The sequence below is a fragment of the Mus pahari genome, chromosome 4 (assembly GCF_900095145.1).
Source record: "Mus pahari chromosome 4, PAHARI_EIJ_v1.1, whole genome shotgun sequence".
Taxonomy (NCBI): domain Eukaryota; kingdom Metazoa; phylum Chordata; class Mammalia; order Rodentia; family Muridae; genus Mus; species Mus pahari.
Window position 1 is genome coordinate 87,850,285 of NC_034593.1, and position 24,839 is coordinate 87,875,123.

The following is a 24,839-nucleotide window of genomic DNA, read 5'->3' on the forward strand; positions in this document are numbered from 1 at the left end:
GCAGAATCCACAGCCCCTTGCAAGTAGCCGGTTACTTTTCATATTCTTGACATTTAAGATGCTAGAAAGGAACTATCTATCACTTCTCTACCTGTTGTGTTGTCCCAAGAAAGCAGAGATGGTGAATAAAACCTACACAAGGTCTGAGGCCTCCTTCTGAGTGACCTGAACATGGCAGCATCTCACATTGGCTTCTTACTCCACTATGAAGAAATACTCCCACCAAAGCAGAGGTCAATGAAGGACGCCGCCCCTCCACCTCCTGATGAGCATCCAGGAATTAATCTTTCCCTGATCTTGGGATGCTGGAAAATACTGCTCTCAAGGGGGATGCTGACAGGCAGGGGTAGCAGCCATGCCTCTAATCCCAGCATCCAGAAGGTAGAAGCAGGCTCATCTCTGTGAGTTCAATGCCAGTCTGGTTTATACAGTGCATTCCAGGACAGTGAGATCCTGTCTCAAACAAACAAATAAAATACCAAAAAAACAAAACCAAAAAAAGGGGGGGGGAAGGGTGGGAAATATCACATAGAAGATGATTTTTTTATCTAGAGGATTCTGATTTGGGAAACCATTTTTTAAAGTCATGTTCTGACTAAAGGCCATGCCTGAGGTTTAAAGAAACCCTAGGCCAGTGAAGAACATGAGTTGTATAGGCTTTTATGGACTAGACCATGCTGTCCACTGATCTGACTTCATCTTTCCCTACACAGTCAACTCTGAAGAGGCCTTCGAGGGCAAATTTTATTGGAACACTAATGGTCTCTGCTCCTGAGCTCGGCCCACACCTTCCTGTCTAGTTCTGATTATCCTTAGTAGGGTTTTTATACCCCTCCCCAAACTCCCTCTCACGGGACTCTCTACCTTTCTCTCTAAACCTAAAACTCATACTTGATTCCTTTATTTGATGAAAAATTGCTTTCAAAGAACAGGATTTGATTGGATGGCAAAAATAATACACACACATGCATTTGATGACATGACGTGGGACTTGTGGCATGGGTGATAAGATGGGGGAGTAAACTTTATTGGCCCATGGAAGGGGTAAAGGAATGAGGGCAGGCCAGGGAGAAGAGCAGTGTAAATGGAAAATTAATATGGAATGATTTAAGATGTGCAGTATGCTTCAAGACCTCGTTTAGCTAAGAACCAAGTCTGTGCAGGGAGTAAGGAAGACTCCAGCCGCTTCCCTTTGCTGCTACTGACAGCAGTCCTACCGTTACCATTAGTAAGTCACTTGGTTCTGTCAAGTCAGACACAGCTCTCTGGTTAGTATAAACAGGGTTTCCATCCTGGGTTGCAGTGTGACCCGCCAGTGCTCAGAAGGCATGCTTGTGACGAGCTTGCACACTTTCCAGTTCCCCACCTCCAATGGCGGCCAGGGTCTCCAGCCTGCTTAAGCGCTCCAGGCTTCTTCCAAGAACTTCTTCTAGTCGACTGCGTAACACCTGGGCCCCTTCCAGTTCCACCTGCAGAGTTCGGTCTCTCTCAGAGCTGATTAAACATGCCACATGGAAGGAAAATGGGTTAGCCATCAACTATAACGAGTCCATTCATTTCCGAAGAGCCATCTTTGTCACTTGGGCTATGAGACTTCCTAAAGTAACTAGTCTCTAGGGCATGGTAAGTGAATGAATGTTGCCTTTGTGTGGCATCTGTGTTCACTGCCGGGGGCTAAGCAAGGCCTGCACCTTTCTACACAGCTTGTCCCTTTAGTTAGATTCTGGGCCACTTGCACACAAAAATATAGCACATTCCTATAGCAACAGAAGAGAAATTTCATTATGTGACTGAAAAAACTAAAAACCCAAGAAAAATTAAATGAAGAGTTGAGGCTGGGGAGAGCTGTTCTGTCACCTGTACCACCCTGCACCACCCTGCTGGAGCTCTGAGAGACCAGTTCCAAGGACAAGCAGCATTCCAGGCACTTGGTGACACTTTCCCTGGCTTTCATTTTCCTGAGGTGGAAATAAAACAATTCTAAAGGCCAATGAAAAATTAGGGAAAACTGAATAATAATTTTAAAAAATGGCGAAGGAACAAAAGGCCAGGAAGGAAAGCAAGACAAAAACCTGAAGATGCTCTGAGAGGAGATATAAAGATATAGCACAAATATGCCAGAACTGAGAAGTGTAAAAAAATATGGCCATCAGGGTGCTTACAGGTGACTCTGGGTGGAGTCACCCACAACACACACATTTCCTTCACTGTCCTTAAGCTAGCGTTAGTGCGCTGACAGCCTCACTGTTACAGCAGAGCAGGCGTTCATAGGACACAGGACACAGGACAGAAATGGGAAGGTGCCCACAGAGGGTCCTCTCTATGTGAGGCACTCTTCCGCACTCCTGACCTGTCTAATATTAGCAGTAAGAGTGGGAAAATCTATTTCTAACTAAAGATGTAGATGCTGAGGCTCAGGCCAATCTGCCTAACCAATCACAAAGTGGGCAGCATCCTTTTGTCCCTCCCTCTAGCACTTTAAACTTAATAAAAAACAGAAGAAGGAGAAAGAATAAAAGCTGAAGTGGGCAAGCCAGGCTGCCCTCTCTTACTTCTCTGGTTGGGCATGGAACTTGACCAGGCTGCTATAGAGTTGCCGCTCAGCTTGCAGGGCCTCGTTGAGCCGACTCCGTTCATCCACTAGTCCTTCTAACATCAGCAGCAACTAAGGGAGGGAGAGAGGCAGCAATGTGGAAATAGCTAAACAGGACCTGAAGCCACGGTGAGCTCCGAGAGGCAAAACACAGTATGTTAGCACACACTGGGACCAACTGTCATTGTTATTACTTCAGCTGTCTATTGTTTTCAAATCAGTATTATACCCATTATCATTTTATATCTTAAAAGCTATTAGCCAATTTCAAACATGAGTGAGGAAGGGGGTGATGCAGAAACACCTGGAAGGAGGTAAGCTGCAGGTGAAAGAAGGCACAGATGAACAGGAGGGAAGTAGTGAGAACTCAGTACTTACTGAGCATCCCTACACCATCACATGCACCATTCTAGTTTTGGGGAAAGCTTAGGAAAGACATTCACCGCCCAGAGACAGGTGTCACTGTGAGCCATAAGCCATGCCAAAGACTAGCTGCAGGAATGTGTAACAAGCAGAGAGCTGTTAGCACCAGACTGGCATGGGGTGACTCAACAGAGAGTCTGCCAGGCGCAGCAGAGGTAGACTTCCTGGAGAACCTGGCACTGAGAAGGCTAGACATGGGGTAGAAGCTACAGAGGAACTGCTGTTCCAATAACTTACCTGTTGTCTCTTGTTCCCTGATACTTCCTGACCCTGGGATTCCATGGAAGCAACTTTTTCCCGAAGAAGTAAGACCTCTTGGGTCAGACGCTCCATGGCGGGTATATCTTCAGGGTCGACCAGTTGCATCTGCAGGTCCTAGAAGAAACATAAGCAAATGTAAAAACTGTAGTAAGATTACTCAGCAGAGGAGTGAGGGTCAGATCTTTCTGCTCTACTTCAAGGCTAAAGGATTCAATGTATTCCCATCCTGTGTGAAGCTGCCCTGTAGACACCTGAACTACAAGCTATTCCAATGGTTTTAAAAAGCTCTGAAAGACCTTTATGAGGTCTTCTTTTATCTGCACGTTCCTGGTCAGGGATTCCAAGTCAGCAGCCTGCACCTGCAGCTCTTCTTCTTGCACGGCCATCATGGACTGCAGGGCAGACAGTTCAATCTGTGGAGAGAGGAAAGACCGGCATGAGAGGCAAATGCTTTCTCATGTAGTATTACAATCAGCCAGTACTACAAGAGAAAACCGAAGAATAGTGTGTGGGCCAAATCAATAAAGCGTGAGTGTGGGACAAAGGCTGCTCTAAAAGAAACTGTAGGAGTGCTTTTAATAATGTCTTCTATTACTGTAAGTAACAACTTTAGTTAATGGCTTCACTGGGATATTTAGAAATTGGTTACGGCTAGCAGAAGCAAGAAGAAATGGAGTTTATGTTATGTAAATGCCTCTGCTAACACAAGAAACCATGGCAGATTTAGAAAGCCTGCATTTTATACCCTTTAATGAATTACTAAAGTATTAAGCAGCTGCAGCTGCTGACATCATCAGGGATCACCAAACCGCGTGCCTCCTGGTGCAGAGCATGCAGCCAGTACAGAGACCTCACCACCAGTTACACTGTAGGTAAAGAGACCTCACCACCAGTTACACTGTAGGTAAAGAGACCTCACCACCAGTTACACTGTAAAGTTACACTGTAGCCACAAAGCTTTCAGTGTTGCCTCTCCTTGCCCCCAAGGACAAATGTGATAACAGCACTCGTGAAACGCCATGGTAACAACCTTCCCTGCTAACATTCACTGCACACCTACTATGTCCCAGGCAGACCTCGAATTCCTTGCTTGTTGTTCTCTCAACACACCTATTGATCTGAACCCAGCTCCAATCCTACTTCAGCACCTGGCGCCTGACTGCAGCACACCTGGCTCTGTGCTAAGCAGCAGGCTCTACTCCTGCTACTCTGTCAGCCTGCAGCACCTTTCCCAGGGCTGTCGACTCGCAGGTGCCTGCCTGCCCAAGAAGCCTTGGTGCCCTCACCTAAGGTGATCCTCATGTATGCCACTTTTTCTTTGTCACTTACTACAGTGTGACCTTAGATTTAAATTAAGTTACCTTATAACCTATAATTACAACATTTAAGCTATTCATTTCTTTAGTGTCTGTTATCATCCTAAAGGAATTAATTACACAGATGCCCTTCTGTTTCCCTCAGGGCAAGCTGCCTGTGACTGGATAGGTCAACTCCAGTAACTCAGGCATGCTTGGTGCTGGGAGCAAGTTCTGCTTCTAACACTTTATATCAATGGTAAAGTTGATAAAGTGTCTGCCACTGATTTTAGTTTACAGAACTAAGGAATGGACATGTATATGACAACTATTGGGTCCCCTTCAGAGAGTACTATGATTACATCTCAGTATTTGCATTGTTAAGGAAAGCAGCAGGGCTGGAGTGAAGGCGCAGGGCTGAAGAGCACTGGCTGCTCTCCTGGATGGCCCAGGTTTGGTTCCCAGCACCCTCATGGAAGCTTACAAACATCTGTACCTCCAGTTCCAGGGGGCCTGAACCCCTCTCCTGACTTCTGCAGGCTCCAGGCACACATATGACACACATGCAGAAAAAGTACCCATAGAATGAAAGTAAAAAGAATTAAAAGAAAAAAAAAAAGGAAATGATCAACAGAAGGAAGAAAGTCTTTGGCAGCATGACTGAGGTCTGCAGACAGACAGACCTGGCTTTAAGTCCTGGCACAAGCTGCAGATGTGAGAGTGCTTCCAGGGCCACAAAGGACTACAGAAAAACGTCTTTAAAGTTCTTGGCAGGAAAGTCAGTGAGTGGTGGCTCCAGTGCTATCACCAGACAGTAGGAATGTTTACAGAGAGTGGAAAGCCTGCATGGCTGTCAATAAGTGCACAGAGTTAGAGGGAACATGTAATGGTTCTGGGCTCAGAAGTGTTTGATTAAGGATGCATAAAATTGAGTAATATGAAGTATTTATTAAAAAATACATATCTACAGTTCCTCAAAATAGGTCAGAAGCAAAAAGGAACGTTATTCTAGCTTGGGAATGCACAAGGAAAAGAGGAATGATGTGTGGGAACCACAGTGCGACACACGAATATCACAGCAGAACCAGAATCGGAAGGCCACTAGGGGATTCTAGGGATGCAGGACACCCACTGACCTAACGGAATCCCCACACATGAGTCTTCAGTTCAGTCTGTCCATCTGTGCAGTGCTAAGCTGTCTTCTAACTGACACCACAGCTGGATATGCAGCTGCTTGCACCGGGAAGACTGAGGGACTATCTAAGAATTCAGTCATTGATAGGCAGATCACAAACAAAAGGGGCGGGGCATCTGCTCTAGGAAATGACTCCTTAGGAAGTATCTGGGGTGCTAAGGCTTGAGTTTAAACCTCAATTTGGGCATTATGTTGAGCCGCTACATCATATTTTAAAAAATTAGCATTTCTCTCTTTTTACCCATAAACTAGGGATGACAGCATCTATTTCACATGGAGGTGTGAGTACAGGCCCTTCAGCAGCACAGTACATGGGAAGAACGCCCACTCCACAGTGTTGCTCTGCTCACACACCCCTTGTTTACCGTCAAAACTCACGGGTCTGATGTCATCCTTCTGGGCAGGAATCACAACCTGTCTGTTTGACACAAATGCTTTACAATTATTTTATTTGCTTCCTGACAGGAGGAGGGACAGACAAAAAGATGCGGGGCTTCCCGGGGCAGTCAGAGCATGTTGCTGAGGTGATAGGACATACAACAATTTCTGTTTCTCTCCAAAGAGAAGAGAGGAGCACCTTGAATTTGGAGCCAGGCATTATGTGTCTAGAACCGCAATGCTTAGAATATAGACCACTTGGAAGGAAGCCTAGGAACTGGCCGGCTGGCCATGGCTAGGAGGCTCACCTGGCTTTCTCTTTCTTTTTTGGCCATGAGCTCGAGTTCCTCCTTGGCGTTGCTCAGTTCTTTCTCCAGCCCTGCAACCGTGTCCGAGTCTCCTGAAATGAACGCACAGCGCTAGATTTAATCACTGAGACACGCAGTGACCTCTGCTGCCCCGTTTCTGAGCGGCTTACTCTAGAACACATCTCGGCACTTAAGGAAAATGTGAGGAGCCACTTTGGTCTGTAGCAATATTTGTAATGGAAAACCCACAGTCAACCCACATGCTAAAAGGAGCAAACGGGAAAGAGCGTCGTCACGTGTTCACCCAGCACCCACTACGAAGCTGAGCGAGAATGAGGATGAAGCTGATGAACTTACTCAGATTTCGAGGCTATTAATCTAGATGCAAAAGACTGCATTTACTAGGGGGAGGGGAGACGACACACCCATCCACCTAAACCATCCGCTCAATTTTTTAAAAAACCATTCACAGGACTAAGGACAACCCAGAAACGAAGCTTATCACCCTCAGTGGGCGAGTAGAAACCAGAGAGAAGCAGGGATTATATGTGCCTCCTGAGCATACCTGTTTGTATATTTAATTTCAGAAGTGAACACTTAATTTTTAATATGTAAGTTGCTGTAACAATGAGTGTGAAAAGAACTAAAAAAACAAAAAAACAAACCAGCCATGTAAGGTTCGGGCAGTTTTTCTTGGAAGTGATGTATGTGTCTCCAGATTTCAGGCAATCCAAATCGGTTTTCTAAGCTATCATGACGTGTCCTGGCCAAATCTACAGGGGAGTGCTGACAAGCACAAGGGATCTTCATGACGCAAACCTGGCACTCACCTAATGTGGACCGGGGTATGCTGGCCTCCTCTCTAGCAGTCAGCGAGGTGCTGTCATCTCGAGAGGGCATCTGCATAGAACCCTGAAAATTGGAAGGGTTGTGGGGTCAGACGGACACAGGGACCCTGATCCCGGTGGCAGACTTGGAATGGTCTCACATAGGTTTGCAGGTGAAACGCGCAAACTGCTGCCTCAGATGCAGCAAGGACATGCAGTCGCCATGACTATCTCAGAGTCTAGAGTTCTTACTTGATCAGTTTGCTCTCCATGGTGGGGGCCGATGGAAGTCACTCCAGCTGTCTGGTTAGAGATGAACGCCTGAGATGATGTCATTAGTTCTTTTCCCCCTAAATACTGGCGCAGGGCCTGCAGTTCTGAGTTCCTTTCTATGAAGGCCTGGACCATTTTTTCTGCAGCAGCCTGGTAAGAAGGAACAGCGGTGAATGTTACCCAAGATATTACAGTAAAGTAAATGAAATTTATTTTCAAATCTCTTTAAAGATTTCTTTATTTTTATTTGATGTGTATGAGTGTTTTGCCTGCATGGATGCTGGTGCACCACGTGTGTGCAGCACCCCCCATGGAGGCCAGAACTGGAGTCATGGATGACTGTGAACCACCTGAAGGTTCTGGGGACAGAACCCAGGTCCTCTGTGAGAGTAGCAAGCGCTCTTAACCACTGAGCCATCTCTCCAGCACCCACTACACTTATTTAAAGAAAAAAGAATCCTGTGGGATACTCAGAAACAACTTTTCTCCTCTGCACAGTCTGTCACAGTAGAACAGTGTGCATAGTGAACAGTGAGTGTGTCTAGTCCAGGTGAGACATCGGGAAAAGGCTCCTCAAGGTCTCTAGTAGCTAAGGTGTAAGGGTTTGTGCAGAACTGGCCTGACAAATGGCTTCCTTTACTCCAGTTGTTTCTTCAGCCTCAGCTGCCTTTACCCAGCATTTGTAAGGCTGAGCTCTTCGCCAAGCATCATGCTACTGCCCTGGCCTGTTCTAAGCTGCAATCACACGGGGTGTGCTACTAATATTCCGGTGCTGAGTAAGTGCGGTGGTCACAGTGGCTGGGGCCAGGAGCACTGAGGAACACTCTGTGAATACTCTGAAGCTGTTGCAAACGAAACAGCCACTGGCCACCACAGACTGTGAGTGATTAGAGTGACCATTCACAACGTGTACATATGTGTTTCATGGAATACATACAATTTTTACTTGCCAATTGTACTTCAATAATGCTTGGGGGAGAATGTACTTCCACTCTCCAAATCCTTTTGCTCTGCTTAGTTTCTCCCAACGCACTTCCTGTTTCCTAGTGTATCCCCGCATGGTCCTCATTACTTTCTTCTCCTCAACAAGAATGTATATCTACTTCAGGAGCAGCTTAGTGCTACATCCCAAGTACCCACAGCATGGCTCGCCAGGACCAAGCAGTCAGTAGTACACAATAAACATCTTTATCAGACCAAGTGAATCTGAACCTCAAGAATCATCAAAGCCTAAGTGGTCACGTGGTCAAATTGCCTTGTAAATATTCATATTTACACCCATAGGTCAGTGCTGTGCCGATCCTCACCAGAGCAGCTGCTTACCACAGCAAGTAGTGGTCAGCACGTTAACTCACAATCGGCCAAGGTGCAGAGTAAATGTCTCTGTGTTTAGCTACAGACAGGACACAATAGGCTGCTCTCAAGAACTTACAAGAGCCCTCGTAGTCCATACAAAAGCCGCAGGAGATCAAGCACAGAGAGAGGAGGGGCTTTTGAGACCAGCCCCTATCTGAGAAGCTATGACTATCGGCGGCTACTGGGAAAGGGAGGGTAAGATGTCTTTAAGGATATGGCCCCTGGTAGGTTCACTTGGATGGCCTTGTGCCCATAAACAGATGGGTATTAGGAATTAGAATCAGTGGGCTGTTTATTAAAACAAACAAAGTTGGAAGGAGATGGGGATACATCTGGGAGGAATTAGGGGGAAGAGTGAAGGGTGAATATAATAAAAAGATATTATTACATTCTCAAAGAAAGAGGTTACATTTTAGTATTTTAGTAAAAGGGTAGAAAAAAAATCTCCCCAAAGAATAAGCAAAAGAAAAAAAAAAAGATCAGGCTTGTCAACATTTTATCACAGACTGAGGAGGAGCCTAAGAGCCTGCTGACAGTGAGTGCCGCCTGGGAGATGAGGTACCATTTCTTTGGTGTAGTTACTGGTAAGTTGCCCTTGCTTCAGTAATCAATCTCCCACAATTAAACTCAGTAACCACACACACAAAAGACTTTAAAGTGAGGGGGGGGGCACTCAGAAAACAGTGCTGGTGGGAATGGGAGGTGGAGAAGAAGAGTAAGGGTTGAGGATGACTAAAATTCATTATATAAACGCATAAAACTATCAACCAATAGATGACAACATAAGGAAAGACCCGGAACTTCTTTGTGACTGTTTAAGTACAGAAGTGCATTTACAGCTGGCAAGATGGCTCAGCAGGAGGTGGTGTTTGCCATATAAGCCCGGTGACCTGATTCTCATCTCTGGGACTCAGAAAGGTGGTAGGAGAGAAGCTACAGAGTTGCTCTATGACTTCCATACATGCACTATGTATGGCACATGTGCCCACACATGCCTCATGCATATACCCAGGCATACACGATAGCCATTGTAAACTTTCAGGGGTTGAGATAATGAATTGGAACTACATTAGCTAAACTATAGAACCAATTCTCTCTGGGAGGAACCAACTGTTTAGGTAAAAAGCTGAGTCCCCATCATAATTTCTAAATGAGAATTTAAAAAAAAAAAAAAAAGCTCTTGCATTTTCAGTATGTATAATTTTAAGGCATGGGCAGAATAACTTGAAAGGTTATCAACATACTGCCAACAGTTACTATGAAAACATAATAGCACAAACAAGGTGCATGGTGAGTGCAACCCTAGGACAGTGCTCTGTCTCCACGCCGAGTGTGCTCTGTGAACCGCATTAGAATCACAGATTCACAAGCCCCTCCTGTTCCTTAATCTCCTTTTAAAAAACTTTTCGGGTTAATCTTTTGCGTGGGAAACTAGAAAGGCAGACCCACACAGACACCCCTGGAGCTGCTGCTGAGGTGCAAAGGCTGTGTAATGTCTGCGACCTCCTTGGTGCCAGCAATGTCAGCTAGGGGTGGAGAAAAAGATATGCAGAATCAGGAAAAACTAGGAACTGACCTTCAAAACTGGGCGTGGTAGATCACGCCTGTAATCCCAGCACTGGGGAGGCTAAGGCAGGAGGACTGCCCTGAATGAGGCCGGGTTTAGCTATACAGTAAACGCCAGATGAGGCTGGGCTACAGTGTGAAACCTTGTCTTTAAAAAAAAAAAATGACTTTGAAATAGTGTGTGCTGTTATTCTGAGATCGATATAGCCTTTATCATCCTGATATTACCTTCTCTCTAAAGGGCCTTCAAAATACAATTGTTTCCACCTAAAATAACTCGGATTTTTGTAAGAATTAAAAGAAAATATGGGTCAGTGAGGTGCCTTAGTGGGTAAGGGCTGCTAGCTGCCAAGAGGATGACCTCAGTTCAACACTTGGTTTCCAAACACTAGAGGGGCAGAAGCGATGGCTCAGATTTACTCTTTAGCCTCTGCACCTGCACCAGGATAATGCTTCCCAACCGACAAGCAAGTAAAGGAAAAACATTCTAAATTCTAAAAGAAGAAAATACGAACTGGATGTGGTGTTAGACACTTGCAATTCCAACATTCTACAGGCTGAGGCAGGAGGATTTCTAATTTGAGTTTGGACTATGTAGAGAGTTCCTGTCCAGCCTGGACTACAAGTAAAACTTTAAACAGAGAAAGAGAGAAAGAGAGGGAGAGAGAAACTGAGAGAGATGGGGGAAGGGAGAGAACATATCTGAGCATGCTGAGAGTAACTTTTCCTATATCTTAGATAATAATATTTCAGTATTCCATTCCCTTCTTTCAAAACGGAGAAAACCAAAATAATGAATACATGTATTGTCTAGGCCACTTTCCAGATGTACTATTCAAAACTATTTCATCCTTACTGATGTGGAACCTGCAGTCCATGAATTGAAGGAAAGAAACTGAGTTGACTGCAAAATGAGCAAGTCCATGTCAAATGCTTTGGACACTTCCTGTCTGCCGGCCACGAGCATCACTTCCTGTCTGCCAGCCACGAGCGGCACTTCCTGTCTGCCGGCCACGAATGCATCAGAGGCTCCTCATCCGGTTCTACACTAATGCTTACCTGTCTTTCCTGCTCCCTGGTGCCCATCGACTGGAGCAGCCCCTGGATCTCCATCTCATGCTCCACAGCTTGTTTGTTCCGATCACTCAGAAGGTCCTGCAGCATCCTTTCCTTTCGCTGCAGGCGCTGGCACAGTTCCTCGGCTACTTCACTCTGACCCGGTCCAAGTTTACAGAGCAAAGTTGCGCTGAGATCCTAATGTGAAAGGGACGGCGTGAATTTCTGGAGGATGGAATTTTCTGTACCACACGTTGAAGCACCCACCATGAAGAAAGGATGAGGTTCTTGGGAACAGCATACATAACGTCTTATCTTTTTTGGTTCCCCAAACCTAACACGGGCCCATGACTTGGAATGCTGGAAATACATACTCAAAGAACGAATACTAACAATACACAGAGACCCCCAGAATGGCAGCTTATGCAATCATTCTGAAGTAAGTAGTTTTCCTTATGCTCGGCACACAACAGTTAATGTCAGACGGAGCAAGTGGGTGCCTGGCTCACTTAGTTCCTCTGCAGTATAACTTTTGAGAGGGAGTAAAACCCACGGGATGAAGGGGCTAATGATCTGGGTGAGGCAGCACATGCCTCCTGCAAGCAAGCCCAGGCTCCTGTGGGCCTCAAGTAGGAGGACAAAAACTTAAAGCCAGTCTGGATATAAAGCAAGACCCTGTCCGGGAAAGACAGAAGAGGACCAAGGAAACTATTCATAAGAGAGTAATGCCATAATAGCTCCTGGTCTACACAGAAATGCAATACATGGAGCTTAAACCGTGGAGCCCGACAAGGTGTAGTGAAGCAGCTATGCATCTCTGCGATGCTGTGCTGACAGGTTACTTAGCCGCGAGCATCTAAGTCCTTGCTTTGAAAGCAGAGTATGCCCTCACGAACTTGTGAGGAGTCACTAAGTTAATTTCCATTAGGCCCTTAAAACAGCGCCCAACTCAGCAAGTACATTGTAACTATTATAATACAGGTAAGTTATAATATAATATATCTTAAGATCTAATTCTCATATAGCATCTCTGAGAATGATAAACGACATGTTAAATTTATAGTTGTAAAAAGAGTTCCCAGGGAAAGGTAGCTACTCGCCCAGGCATAGAATATAATTAAAGACTTGGGTTGCTGGCTCTGCAGGCCTCAGGAGTCCCGACTGGGGCTGAGCCTATGCATCCCTAAGCCAATCCTTCCTGTTAGTGGAGCCTTGCCTCTACTTCTTTGTTCCTGTCATGCAGAGATGTCTGCAACTGCTGAATGATGTTCTCCTGTTCCTTCTGCCAATGGCCAAATTTGGTTTCCAATTCTTCTTTCAGCCACTGAAGGTTTTGGCAGGTGGCAGTTAACTGCTCCACTTCCAGGCCTCTGGCCCTCAGGAGACTCTCCATGCTCTACAAGGACAGACACAGCAAACATAAGCCAAGGGGGCACCCCACACTCCTCAGGATAAGACATTAGTCCTTCTGGTGTGGTGGTGCATGCTTTTACACCCTAATCTCAGCACCCAGGAGGCAGAGGCAGATGGATCTCTCTGAGTTCAAGGCCAGGCTGGTCTACAAAGCAAGGTCCAGGACAGCCAGGAAAAGGAAGATAGAGAAACCCTGTCTTGAAAAAAATCAAAACTAAAACAATCCAAAAGATGTGTGTGTGTGTGTGTGTGTGTGTGTGTGTGAGAGAGAGAGAGAGAGAGAGAGAGAGAGAGAGAGAGAGAGAGAGAGAGAGAGAGAAGAACAAAAGAAGAGAAATTAAGACCTGCCTGACCCTTTTTGGAAGAGGCGAAAACACAGAATGGGTTACCAGTATTTATTTATTTGTTTGTTTGTTTATTTATTTATTTTTAAAAATCTGGTTTGTGGAGAGGTAAATATAGAATACATGATAAAGTAGGATTGTGGGAGTAATTTCTCTAACAAAAAAGTGAATGGCCTCTTTAAGAACACACAGATGGTGTGTTAGATAGGTTTAGATAGGATCTAAAATAAGTATGCAGAAAAGCTACAAGTATACTTTAAGAGCCGGGCGTGGTGGCGCACGCCTTTAATCCCAGCACTCGGGAGGCAGAGGCAGGCGGATTTCTGAGTTCGAGGCCAGCCTGGTCTACAGAGTGAGTTCCAGGACAGCCAGGGCTATACAGAGAAACCCTGTCTCGAAAAACCAAAAAAAAAAAAAAAAAAAAAAAAAAAAAACAGAAAAGAAAACAAGCAGTTATGTGGTACTCAGGTATCTACATAATATCAATGGGGAAAACACAATATAAAGTCTGTACATACATACTTTACCCCAACAGTGCTCATGCAAAAGTGTATGTGCATATCTACATTAATAGGCAAGGATGAGAAGTCAGAACCACGTAAGCCACAACCACCATTCACTACTCCCCATGAGTCCATAATGAAAAGGAAGAGAAGTGACAGAAGCCTCCAACGGCGGTGGCGGATGGGTGAATGCTACTTTCCTCTGGCTTTTAAGTTTGTTTCCCTTTCAGAGCAAATACTCGGGGTTACAGAGAATAATGGAGGGGCTGCTGCTTCAGGCCTAGAATGCTTCGGGAGTGGGGAGAGTGGGGGGAGTAGGCTGGGTTTGGTTCTTACTTGCATGGTAGCTTCATTGGCAGACAGGACACAGCGCAGTCTCTCTAAGTCGTGGTCTCGGTCCCTCACGGCGAGGCGAAGCTGCCGCAGTTCCTTGTCCTTTTCCTCTAGAGCAGAGAACTTTTCATCTATAACCCGCTGCAAGGAAAGGGAGGCTCCTCAGCACTGGAAGGTTCACTGAGCGATCTATCACCTTTATTCACTCAGATCCCAAGTGTGAGAGCTGGAAGCTGAGACCCCCAAAACAGCCACTCAGACACCATCACAGCTAGGACAGACAGCAGTGGGGCGGGGACTAGCCGAGTACCTCTAGAGCAACAGCTCGGTCTTGTATTCTTTGCCGCAGTTTCTCAAGAAACACCTCATTTGTGTCTAGAGTTTTGTCTGCGTTGTCTCGATACTGTAGGAGCTCCTGGAGTTCCTAATGAGACAGAAGTACTTTCCTTTATTCCTTTACCTCTTAGCTGAATTTCTTCACTTTTCCAAGAAATTTGTTGTTTAGTACACACACACAAATGAGTCAGAGATGACAGAGACATAAATTGTTAATAATTCTGCAACAAATGATTTAGCAGGCGAGCCTGTCCTCTCAGGGAAACACAGGACACACAGTCTGCCTAAAGGTGTCAGTAAAGACTCACTAAAGATTTTGAGCTAAGCCTGGTGGAACACACCTGTTATCCCAGCACTGAGGACGCAGAGGCAGGTGGATCTCTGTAAGTTGGAGGCCAGCCTCATCTACATAGCTCCAGGGCAGCCAGGGCCACAGAGTCAGATGCCATCTCAGAATAAAACAAAACTACCAACAGCAAAAAGATATTTCCCAAATGAAGATGTGGCATGGGTACATCTGTGAGGGGGTGGGAATTGTACACAATGGGATGTAAAAATTATTTGCTCTGGAATTTAGGAGATTTAGTGTCCCCAAAGCTTAGAGTAGGTGACAGAGCAGATCACATTTCTTAGTGCTCCATTTTCCCTAAAATTGTCATTCTGTCACTGAATTCTGCAGCTGTTTCTGTAAGAGATCTCTCCTGCCATGACATCATGAAGCAGAGTGGCTCAGAGGTGTTGCGTTTGCTGAACACTGCCTGTACTGTTTACATTCACATACAGTGACTTCTGTGCTGGATAGCATGCTGCTCATGGATGTTCACACACAGTTACATGCTGAATAGCATGATGCTCATGGATGTTCACACACAGTTACATGCTGACTAGCATGATGCTCATGGATGTTCACACACAGTTACTTTCATGCTGGATTGATAGCATGATGCTCATGGACTGTATTTTCTACTCACTGTATATGAATTTCCAACTCTGGCAGTCATATGTGGGCACAGGCAGGCCCTGCAGTGGCCTGAGCAGGCACTGGCAGCTCAGAAGGCTGCTTGCATCTGAGGACTCACCTGGATTAGCTGCTCCTTGTGACTCACACTGTGGCTTAGGTGTTGAATGTTTTGTCCCTGGGTTCGAATCTCATTGTATTTTTCCGCCTCCAGAATGTGGAGCTGCTGGCTCTTACTGTGCAGTTCTCCTTGGAGGTGTTGTAAAGCCTTTCGTAGTTCCTGAAATAAATAGATCATGTTTTTATGCTAACCTTTCCATGTGATCATTAGATATGTGATGGGCTTAGCACTTTCAAGGCAAGTTGGGCATGACGGCTCCTGCCCATAGTCCCAGCCGCTGGAGAGCCTGAGGACCGAAGGATCTCAAATTCAAGGCCAGCCCGGGCAACCTCACATCCCCAAAACAAAACAAAAAACTGCAAAGGCATATAATAAAATATAAAGTAGCAGAGAATACCATCATGTAAGCTGATATAGAAAAGTATAGAGAATATAAATCAAATAGGATAGGAAAGCTTATGAAAAGTATGGAGTAGAAAGTAAAGTTGGTATCACAGTTCAGTGATCCCACGGCACTGCTCGATTTCTGGCTTAAAAGGACAGCTCTACCATCTACTAAGTGAGGCTTGCACCATAATTCTAATCCTTCCCTGATGAACTCAGCTTCCGATGCACTATCACCAGCAATAGTCTCAGAAATTTTAATATTTCTAAGGAAAATCCAGGGCTCATAATTTCTAAACTGCTAAGATTGGAGACAGCATACAAAAAGGGATCTTTAAAATGCAGAAAACAAACAAACAAACAAACAAACAGCATGTGTTCCATGCTAACAAGATAGAGGACTACTTAAGGACTGTATAATGCCACATACATTTAAATTATATGACTAATTATGCATGTACATGCCCTTCTCTACTTTACCCAATGACTTTTTCAATTTAATTAATTTATGTATTTGCTTATTTACTGGTGTGTGTCTTACTTATATGAGTTAGGTATGCACGCGTGGAGGTCAAAGGACAACTTTGAGGAAGTGGTTCTCTCCTTCCGGAATAATTCTGGGGCGGAAACGCTTGTGAGTCAAGAATTTTTCACTTGCCGAGCTACCTCATCGGCCTCAGTTGACTTTATCCTTTCAGAATGACCTCAGCAATCTCCTCCTGCACGAAGCGTTAAGCCCTCTGACTTCTTTCCTCTGACCCTCCTGGACATAGCTACAGGAACATAAGCCGGAGCCTTGGGGAGTATTTACCCTATTAACATCTGTCATGTGACTGCCTCTCCTGCTAAAGTAGAAGTAAAGAGGCAGTGTCTGATAGCCACCTTTGTACTTCCGGGACACAGTCTGCTCATCTGGTGCGTGACCTCTGGGGGCAACAAACACTGACCGCACAGGACAGGCCAACGATGCAAGGGTTTAGGTTGGGCACCAACTGTCCTGCTCACAAGTCACGGTGGGGCAAAGTCAGCGCTGGGAGCAAGAGAACGGTTAATGATTTACCTGATTATGTTTCCAAGCGGCTTCCTTCTGGTGCTCTCTCTCCTGGGCTGCAGCCTCCACTAACTGCACGCATCGCTTGCCATCGGCCAGCTGGCGTTCTTTCTGCCGTACCAGTCTCTGGAGCTTCTGGATTTCAAGCTGACTGCAGAACAGAGCGCTCTGAAGGTCCAGCAGGGCCACCTGTTGCTGAGCAGGGGCAATGCCCTCTGAGCTCTGAAAAGAGCAGAATCACAATCATAGTCACGGGGCGGAACCACGGAGCCTCCGAGAGCCCCGGGCAGCCAGGGCGGCCCCACTCCTGCCCGTGGCCCTCACGTACGTGGAGCTGTCCGAGCTGGCTCTGGTGCAGCATTTCCCGAAGCTTGGCCATTGTGTCATTTTGTCCCTCGATCACCTGGTACAGCTCCTCAGTCTGGAAATGAGAGGACGATAGCGTGCTACAGTTAGCCAATGACTCAGAAATTCCTTCTCTCTCCTGTACAGAGGTTAGGAACAGAAGCTTTCCAAAACACCTACTTAGTGGACAATTTTCCATAGTAAGATTTGCTGCTCTGACAATAGCAGCATCTACAAATGGAGAACACTTATGTACGTCACCAGCATGCCCCGTCTCCCCACAGGTCTCACCTCACTCTCCCTGCTTTTTAGCATTTCCTTGAGGCTCTGGATTGTCATATCTTGCTTCTGAGATGACTCCTGTGCAGATTTTAGCTCACAGCTCAGGTCATTCAGTTTCTCTTGAAGAATCTGAATTCAGCAGAGAAAGTCCTGTTAGCTCCGTGATGACTTTTAACCTCGAGGGCCATCACAATGTCCTGTGCATCTCGGGTTTAAGGAACGACTTAGGGCAGACCGCCTTACTCCTTTCCTGTGCACACACGGTGACCATCAGACTATGAAGAGAGGCAGCAGATGCGCACTGCTTCCCTCAATGCGCAGACACCTCAGTTCTCATGCACTGCGCACGTTCTTTACGTCAACAGTCAGAGTATTCTCTTGACCCTCCCATATGACCAAGGAGTACCTGCTATCTAGTACAGGACAGGCCATTATAAGAGCACACTTGACCAGATATTCAAGAGCTCCCTTGGGACAATTGACTTGAAAGCAGACATTAAACTCCATGAGCTAACAAGGGTAACAAGTTATACTAAAATTTAAAGCACAAACTTCCTGTGTCAGAGCCTTACTGTAGAGTTAAAGATTACATGGAAGATCTGATCTCATTCCCAAAAGGCATCAGGAAATGTGGTATATGTGGGACAAGCTAAAATCCTGATAAGAAACAGAGAGAAAAGCTGGGCAAGCTATGAAGACCTGAGTTTAATCCCCAGCAGCCACATAAAAAAGCCAGGCTTAGAGGTGTGTGCTTATAATCCTAGCTCTGGGAGTGTGGAAACAGATGCATCTCTGGCTAGCCTCATTTTTAAGCCCTGGGTCCTAGTGAAAGATGGTCTCCAAAAATACCCCAAGGTAGATACCTCCTGAGGAACAGTTCCTAAGACTGAGCTGTAGTACACACAAACACACAAACTCTCTCTCTCTCTCTCCTCCCCCACCCCTCCCTCTCCTGGATACATGCAACTCACACATAAAATAAAAGAAATAAAGATAAAAGTGTAGAACTATACTTCTAAATGAGCCATTCTGTAGAGAACAAGGGATGGCCCAGCATTCATCTCCCAGACTCTAACACAGACTCAAGATGATGAAATTGGACTAGAGCCAGTTCTGACGTACCTTGTTGGTGGCCTCTGTTTGCTGGATTTTGTCCTGGAGTTCTGCCAGGTGGGACTCAGACACAGATGGCTGGGTTGTAGGGGTCTCATGCAAGTCCGGCTTCTGTTGCGTGGGTAACCCTTTAGGCACGGGCTAGAAGGCAGCAGGACAGACAAGGACACTGAGGAAATGCAGCCGATAAGCCATTTGATTTTCCTGTTCAAACTGGGCCTCCTTTTTCAGAAAGCTGGAAACCATAGTTGTGGCACTAATGATCAGGTGACTTCCTGCAGACAGTCCTGCTACATGCTGGGAGTACCACTTCACCGCTATCCCTAGAAGCTACTTCCCTCAGTCCTTGACATTCCTCACCCGTTCACATAAATGCTACTCTGTCAGGGTAAGCAAGTTACGCAGAATTTAAAGACAAGGGGGACTTACTAAAGAATATGGCTACAACCAAATATTTGCTTCATTCTATGTTTAACCATGAGATGAATGCAGGTATCAAAGGATCAAAGTTATATTCCAACTACCAGGCCTATTTGTGTTACTGGAAAACCTGGCAAACGTTATTTTTTGATAGGAGGCCTACATTAGAGAACAGCATTTCTGCAGTACAAATGTCCTTAGTACTGCAGTTGATAAGAGATGTCCTTGTCCTTAAGAAATGCATGTGCATGTATCTAGAGTAAATTACTTGTTTGGAAGCTTTTAAAAAAATAAATAATAACAACAACAACAACATACCCAGACACAGAGAAGGAGTAAAAAGGCAAAATGTAACAAAAATAGCAGCCCTCCGTAATCCAGAGGGATGGGTGCAGAAGCATGGGAGGTTTTTGAACTTGTTTTTTTCTCAATTGTCTCTATAAACCAAAATTAATAAAAATGAAAGGGGCAAGTAAACATAAAAGCATAACCATAACAGTTAGGATGGCAGTGTACTTTCTAGGCATACTCAGTCGTAAAGAGCACTGAGGGACCTCTCGAGAACTCCACCTGAAGATCACAGTGAGCTAAGATAGTGGGCACCGAAGGAATTCCTGGCCGCATTAAATCCTCCCTCCTCTGCTGGCCCCTTCCTCCTCAGGAAAAGTAAAGAACTGCTAATCATGCGTTTCTTTTCCAGAGCCTGGAGTTACAGCTGACTTTAAATACCTTCCTGCAAGAGACTGAGCAGAGGAAGTGAGGACTCTGGTTACCCCAGTGCTGGTTGCCACTTTGTTTCTAACACTATAAAATACAGAGTGCTGTGGGTGGGGAGCACGGTGCAGGCAAATACTTAGTTCTGACTCCCATTAGTCTTGGTTTATTGAGGAAGTAAGTAGTCATACTAGAAGACTATTCATTTCCACAGGTCATATAAAAAAGGTTCTCAGCAGAGATGAAATTTAGATCTACAAAGGATGAGAGCTTTTGACGCTGGCTATGATGAGTAAAGAAGAATGTTCTAGGTGAACGAAGAACGGATAGGGTTAATGGATACAAAATATCGACTTTGTTACTTTTATAAGCAATGTAATCTTATAACTAACAACTGACACTGAAAAACCATATTTTGTTTTGTTTTGTTTCTTGTTTTGTTTTTGTTTTGAGACAGGGTCTCATAATCCCAGTCTGGCCTCAAACCCCAAAATCTAGTTTCTCAACTGCTAAGATTACAAGCCTGCATCACTGCACCCAGCTTTGAATCATTGCTAAGAATTAAAAGGGTGCAGTGAATTCAAGAAAAACAGGTACAAACAAGGATGTTTTATTACCTTCATAAGCCCACAGCTATTTCTGAACAGCTCATTAAAAGGCTCCTTTATCCCTGCTAAGTGAATTGATAAAACAAAATCTTAAAATTAAAAGGTAAGATGATCAAAGACGTATTGAGACATAGTCTCAAACATCAACAAATGGCAGGACATGGAAGCGATCCACAGAGTTCTGAAAGTTGATGGAATGCACGGAGACTTCTGACAGCATCCCGCAGAAGCTGGTCTTCAGCGCTTGCTTTGACAAGAAACGGGAGTGAAATGGGCCCTTTTACTCCAGTTATGCCTTTCGCTTATCACTATAGCACGTTCACCTTCATCTACTCCCTAGACACAGATGTGCTGAGCACTAAGTCGCAGATACTATGTTGGAGAAAAGAGTACCTCATAGGACAAAGCGGCTTCTTTTGAAGATTCTGCAGAGCTTGGGTTTGGTGGCTACATGGTAAATATGGAAAGAAGGACTGGAGAGTCCTGTGGGCTTGGCAGTTCCTAGGCAGTAACACAGGAAACTATGCAGAGAATTGGTGACTGTTACTTTATATCAACTAGAAAGAGTTTCTCCAACTAGAGAGAGAGTTCCTCCTGAGACAGTATCTGAATGGACATCTGAAGGGGAAGTAGCCAGTTGTTCTAAAAGAGACAGAAACCAAGCCAGGCAGATGGAAAAGCTGATGGAAAGTGAGCCTGGGAAAGGAAAGTCCTAGAAGGACGCATCCCAGGAGAAAACCACTGTGAGCCACCTGTATAATTTTTTATTTTCTCATAGCTTCACTGAATAAAAGTTTAAAAAAAAGTGAACTTAGTTTTGAAACTTTAAGCAAATATTTCTAAAACATTTAAAACATTACAAATGTGGTCAATATAAAAATAAGATTTTACAGTATTTACAATTTGAGGTCTATTTTATACTCAGAGCACATTTCAACTCAGACTCGCCACATTTTGAGTTTGAAATAGGAGACACAGGCTGGTGTCAGGCCTTATTAGAACACACTGGACAAAGGGGAGGGTACTGGGGTCCAGTGTGAAGGGAGGCACAGCCCAGGACCTAACCTCCTGTACAGCAGGGATAATCAAGATGGATTCATCTAAACTGGATAAGACCGGTCTGCAGTGTTTTATGTACTTACATTTTGGTTTTGGTTTTGGTTCTGCTGGGTATTGAACCCAGGGCCTTCTGCAGCTATGTCCCCAGCCCTGACTTCGGTGATTTCTAACAGAAGAACAATCCTATTTAAGTTTTTAGAAGCTCACTGCAGCTGCTCAGTGGTGATGGACAGTTACCCAGCAGAAGAGATCGGCCAGAATACAGGTGAAAAGTGGCTGGATTATAAAGATAGTAGTGGAAGAGATAAGTGGATGGGTCTGGTACAGCTAATGTGCTGTTGTTCCAGACAACTGGAGGCTGGAGATGCAAGAGGGATGACTCCCAGAAATACTTGAGACATTTGTTGTGGTGAATACAAGAAGTCTCCCCTGAAGCAATGTGGATTAAGTCACACACATACCACAAGAGATGACTAAAATAAATATTACAATTCTAACGGACAAATAAAATCGTCAGGGATTCAATGGAAAAGCCGTGTCTATAAGACTGGGCTTTTTGTTTCCTTGGTGTAAAATCACTCTCTAGTAACCTTATGCTACAAATCAGAACTCTCATCCATAGCAAGCACAATTGAAGGCACAACTCTGGGGCTGGAGATAGAGCTGAGCTGTAAGGCATGTCTACCTAGCATGCTCAAGATCGCAGGCTCAGTCCCTAATCTCTAGTGCTGGGTATCAGGGAACAGTTTCAACGTTAAAACGGCAGGAAGACAGTGCTATTCATTCGCTTTAAATCAGAGTCCTCAGAGCTCTGAAGGGAGCAACAAACTAGCCAGCCACCCCAATTCCACTTCACATACAAGGAAACGGAAAGCTATAAAAGGTAGGCTAAGCTATTCAAGTCACAAAAAAAGGCAAGAATTATCCAGAGAAAACTAAATTGCAGTTGGTGATGCAGTTTTTATTCCTATAAACCCAGGGTTCCCCATAATGTTAGGAACATTTTAGGGATCAAAGGCTTCTGCTCAATGACTAAGACTAATAAAAACAAAACCAAATTAAACCAGGCCTGACTCCTACTTGCCTATCCAGTGTTCTAATACTTCAGCAGCTGTCTTAGAAGCAAGATTATTTACTTGTATATGTGTATATATAAATACATGTTTATATTCACATATACATCATTTCTCTACCTACGCATACATAAACACAAGGGCATATAAATGGCAACTCTAAAGCCAAAGAATGCCACAGGCAAAGGAATCTGCATCTCATGTGAACCATCGCAACATGAGTCACAGGAAACTTCAGATTCTGTAAATGACTTACTTAAGACATGAGAGATCTTCATTTCTCCCTTCTTCATAATTTATTCTTTTATTGCAGAGAAAATGCCTTTTCAGAGACACCCAAAGGGCACTTACTACAGTCCTCTGGGTCAGGAATGTGCACTAAGTTCTTGTAAAGTACCAAGCACACAGCTTATGGGATCCTGGACAATCTACAGAGCCGGAGGTCAGTGGTCCTTAATTTAGTAGCATCAGGGTCATTCCCAGATGCTTGGCTTCTAAGACCATGACTTAAGCATGATGTCCTTTCAGATGAATCATTTTCAGGTCAGTATGCATGCTTTATCCATCTGAAAAGGAAAGCAGAGCCCAGGCCCAGTGCCGCACAAGGCTAAAACGCAGTGTTTTTACCTCTGATTAACAGCACTTTCCTGGCATGTTCTTATCCTTACAGTCGTGAGTCACAGGTCTCAAACTGCTATCATTTTCTATCCTGCTGTTAATCATCAGAGACAAACAAGAACCATCAGCTAGCATAAAATTAAAGGCCCAGCCTATGACTATTGTCTAATGTCTACATTTTCCAAAGGGTCTGATCTGCCTAAATAAACGACTAAGGTATTAAATGGGACAAATTTACCATAGTCCCCCAAAAGCAGACCTTGACACTGTAAGGTTTGAGGGAAAGGTGTGCTTGTTGAATGCAGATACAAAGGAGTCTAGTCGATCAGAGCTCTTTGTGAATGGCTGTTTACTAAGGGACCACACCCCCCATCATAGCTTTTCTATCCCAGGGCTGGACAACAAAGAAGGAAATTACTACCGAGCAAGACCTCAAACCTTCCTGCAGATAACCTGAAGAGCCTGGGTCTTCCAAGCGTAAAGTCCACAGAAGGCAAATAAGTGATTTGCATATATCAGTAAGCAAGACAAATATGCTGTTTCTGTTTACCTCAATATAAGGAAAGAGAAGCGGGCGTGGGGTTGAAAGGGAAGCAAAGCTCTCAGGAAGAATCTTCAGGCTGGTAGTTAATATATATACAAAGGGTTAAGTGGAAGATTAAACAAAAGAATCAAAATGACTAACAGAACGGTCTGCCAGGTTTCCTTCTTATTGCAGGATTTTTTGTTTTGTTTTCAAGGCTCTTGTATCTACCAGCCAAAAAGAAAACTACCCAAACCCCACATTTATTATTCTTCATTTATGGGCTCAGAGACTGTCAAAAGCTGGTCTGCCCGTCCCTCCTGGCTGTGATTTTATTGAACACCGTAACAGCCCTGAAGGAGATTTAAAAACCAATCGGACTTAACCACTTAGATTAAGATCCAGAATAAAATAGGCATTTTGTTCACATACACTTTGAACTCAGTGTAACTGTTTTCCCTTGCATCTTTAGTTATTGGAGGAAACATAGTAATTAAAACTCTTTCCTGAAGCTTAGTGCCGTTTTTTTCTTTCACCTCTCAATGCTGTACACTTCACACAGCAAAGAATAAAGTCACGTGACAAGAGAGGTACTATCCCACTGGTGTAAAGCTTGAACATTCTTAGTTACTGTAACAAAGGGACTTGATCTGAGGGTACAGTTACCATAGTTTACACACTTATTCAGTTTTCTTTATGGAAACCCCGAAAATCCTCCTGGAATACAGAAAGCAGGTTCTTGATTTAAAATAGGTTAAGGTGATATGCTTCAGGCAATGTAATTAAATGTACAGAATTAAAAGGTCTTAGCAGAAATGGGTGAGGGAACTTTGGTTCAGCAAGCCTCTTATTTAAACAAACTTTCCAACATTCCGAATAAGGGGTGTTTTTGAAAATCCTTCCCAACTCCAAAACTGGCTGATTCCAGGCAAATTACAAAGATTGTATTTTTTAAAAAATTAAATATGGAGTAAAGAAAATCTTGTCTGTGGAATCTTCAGGTCTTCAACTTGCTGCAGTATTGACCATGATTGAGAGAAGAAAATATCTTAGTTCCCCATGGTGACCAGCCTAGTTTCAGATATTAAATTGAGATTTATATGAGTGTTC

The 24,839-nt window shown here is 44.5% G+C and overlaps 1 protein-coding gene across 20 annotated transcripts in view; it reads right to left on the reverse strand.

Moving 5' to 3' along the window:
* Positions 1 to 24,839, reverse strand: part of LOC110320361 (myomegalin) — a 196,246-nt gene that overhangs the window by 47,935 nt on the left and 123,472 nt on the right. For all 20 annotated transcript variants that reach the window (XR_003843679.1, XR_003843680.1, XM_021196322.2 and 17 more), the window contains 16 exons: positions 18,724 to 18,855; positions 17,611 to 17,730; positions 17,303 to 17,395; positions 16,984 to 17,196; positions 15,540 to 15,698; positions 14,435 to 14,548; positions 14,128 to 14,265; positions 12,748 to 12,927; positions 11,535 to 11,729; positions 7,533 to 7,703; positions 7,284 to 7,365; positions 6,454 to 6,545; positions 3,574 to 3,690; positions 3,254 to 3,391; positions 2,553 to 2,665; positions 1,367 to 1,494 (listed from right to left, as the gene is read on the reverse strand). Coding sequence is in view for 18 of the 20 variants with exons in the window: in XM_021196322.2 (XP_021051981.1) it covers positions 1,367 to 1,494; positions 2,553 to 2,665; positions 3,254 to 3,391; positions 3,574 to 3,690; positions 6,454 to 6,545; positions 7,284 to 7,365; positions 7,533 to 7,703; positions 11,535 to 11,729; positions 12,748 to 12,927; positions 14,128 to 14,265; positions 14,435 to 14,548; positions 15,540 to 15,698; positions 16,984 to 17,196; positions 17,303 to 17,395; positions 17,611 to 17,730; positions 18,724 to 18,855 (2,185 nt within the window). In the remaining 2 variants the exon portion in view is untranslated. The remainder of the gene's footprint in view (positions 1 to 1,366; positions 1,495 to 2,552; positions 2,666 to 3,253; positions 3,392 to 3,573; positions 3,691 to 6,453; positions 6,546 to 7,283; positions 7,366 to 7,532; positions 7,704 to 11,534; positions 11,730 to 12,747; positions 12,928 to 14,127; positions 14,266 to 14,434; positions 14,549 to 15,539; positions 15,699 to 16,983; positions 17,197 to 17,302; positions 17,396 to 17,610; positions 17,731 to 18,723; positions 18,856 to 24,839) is intronic.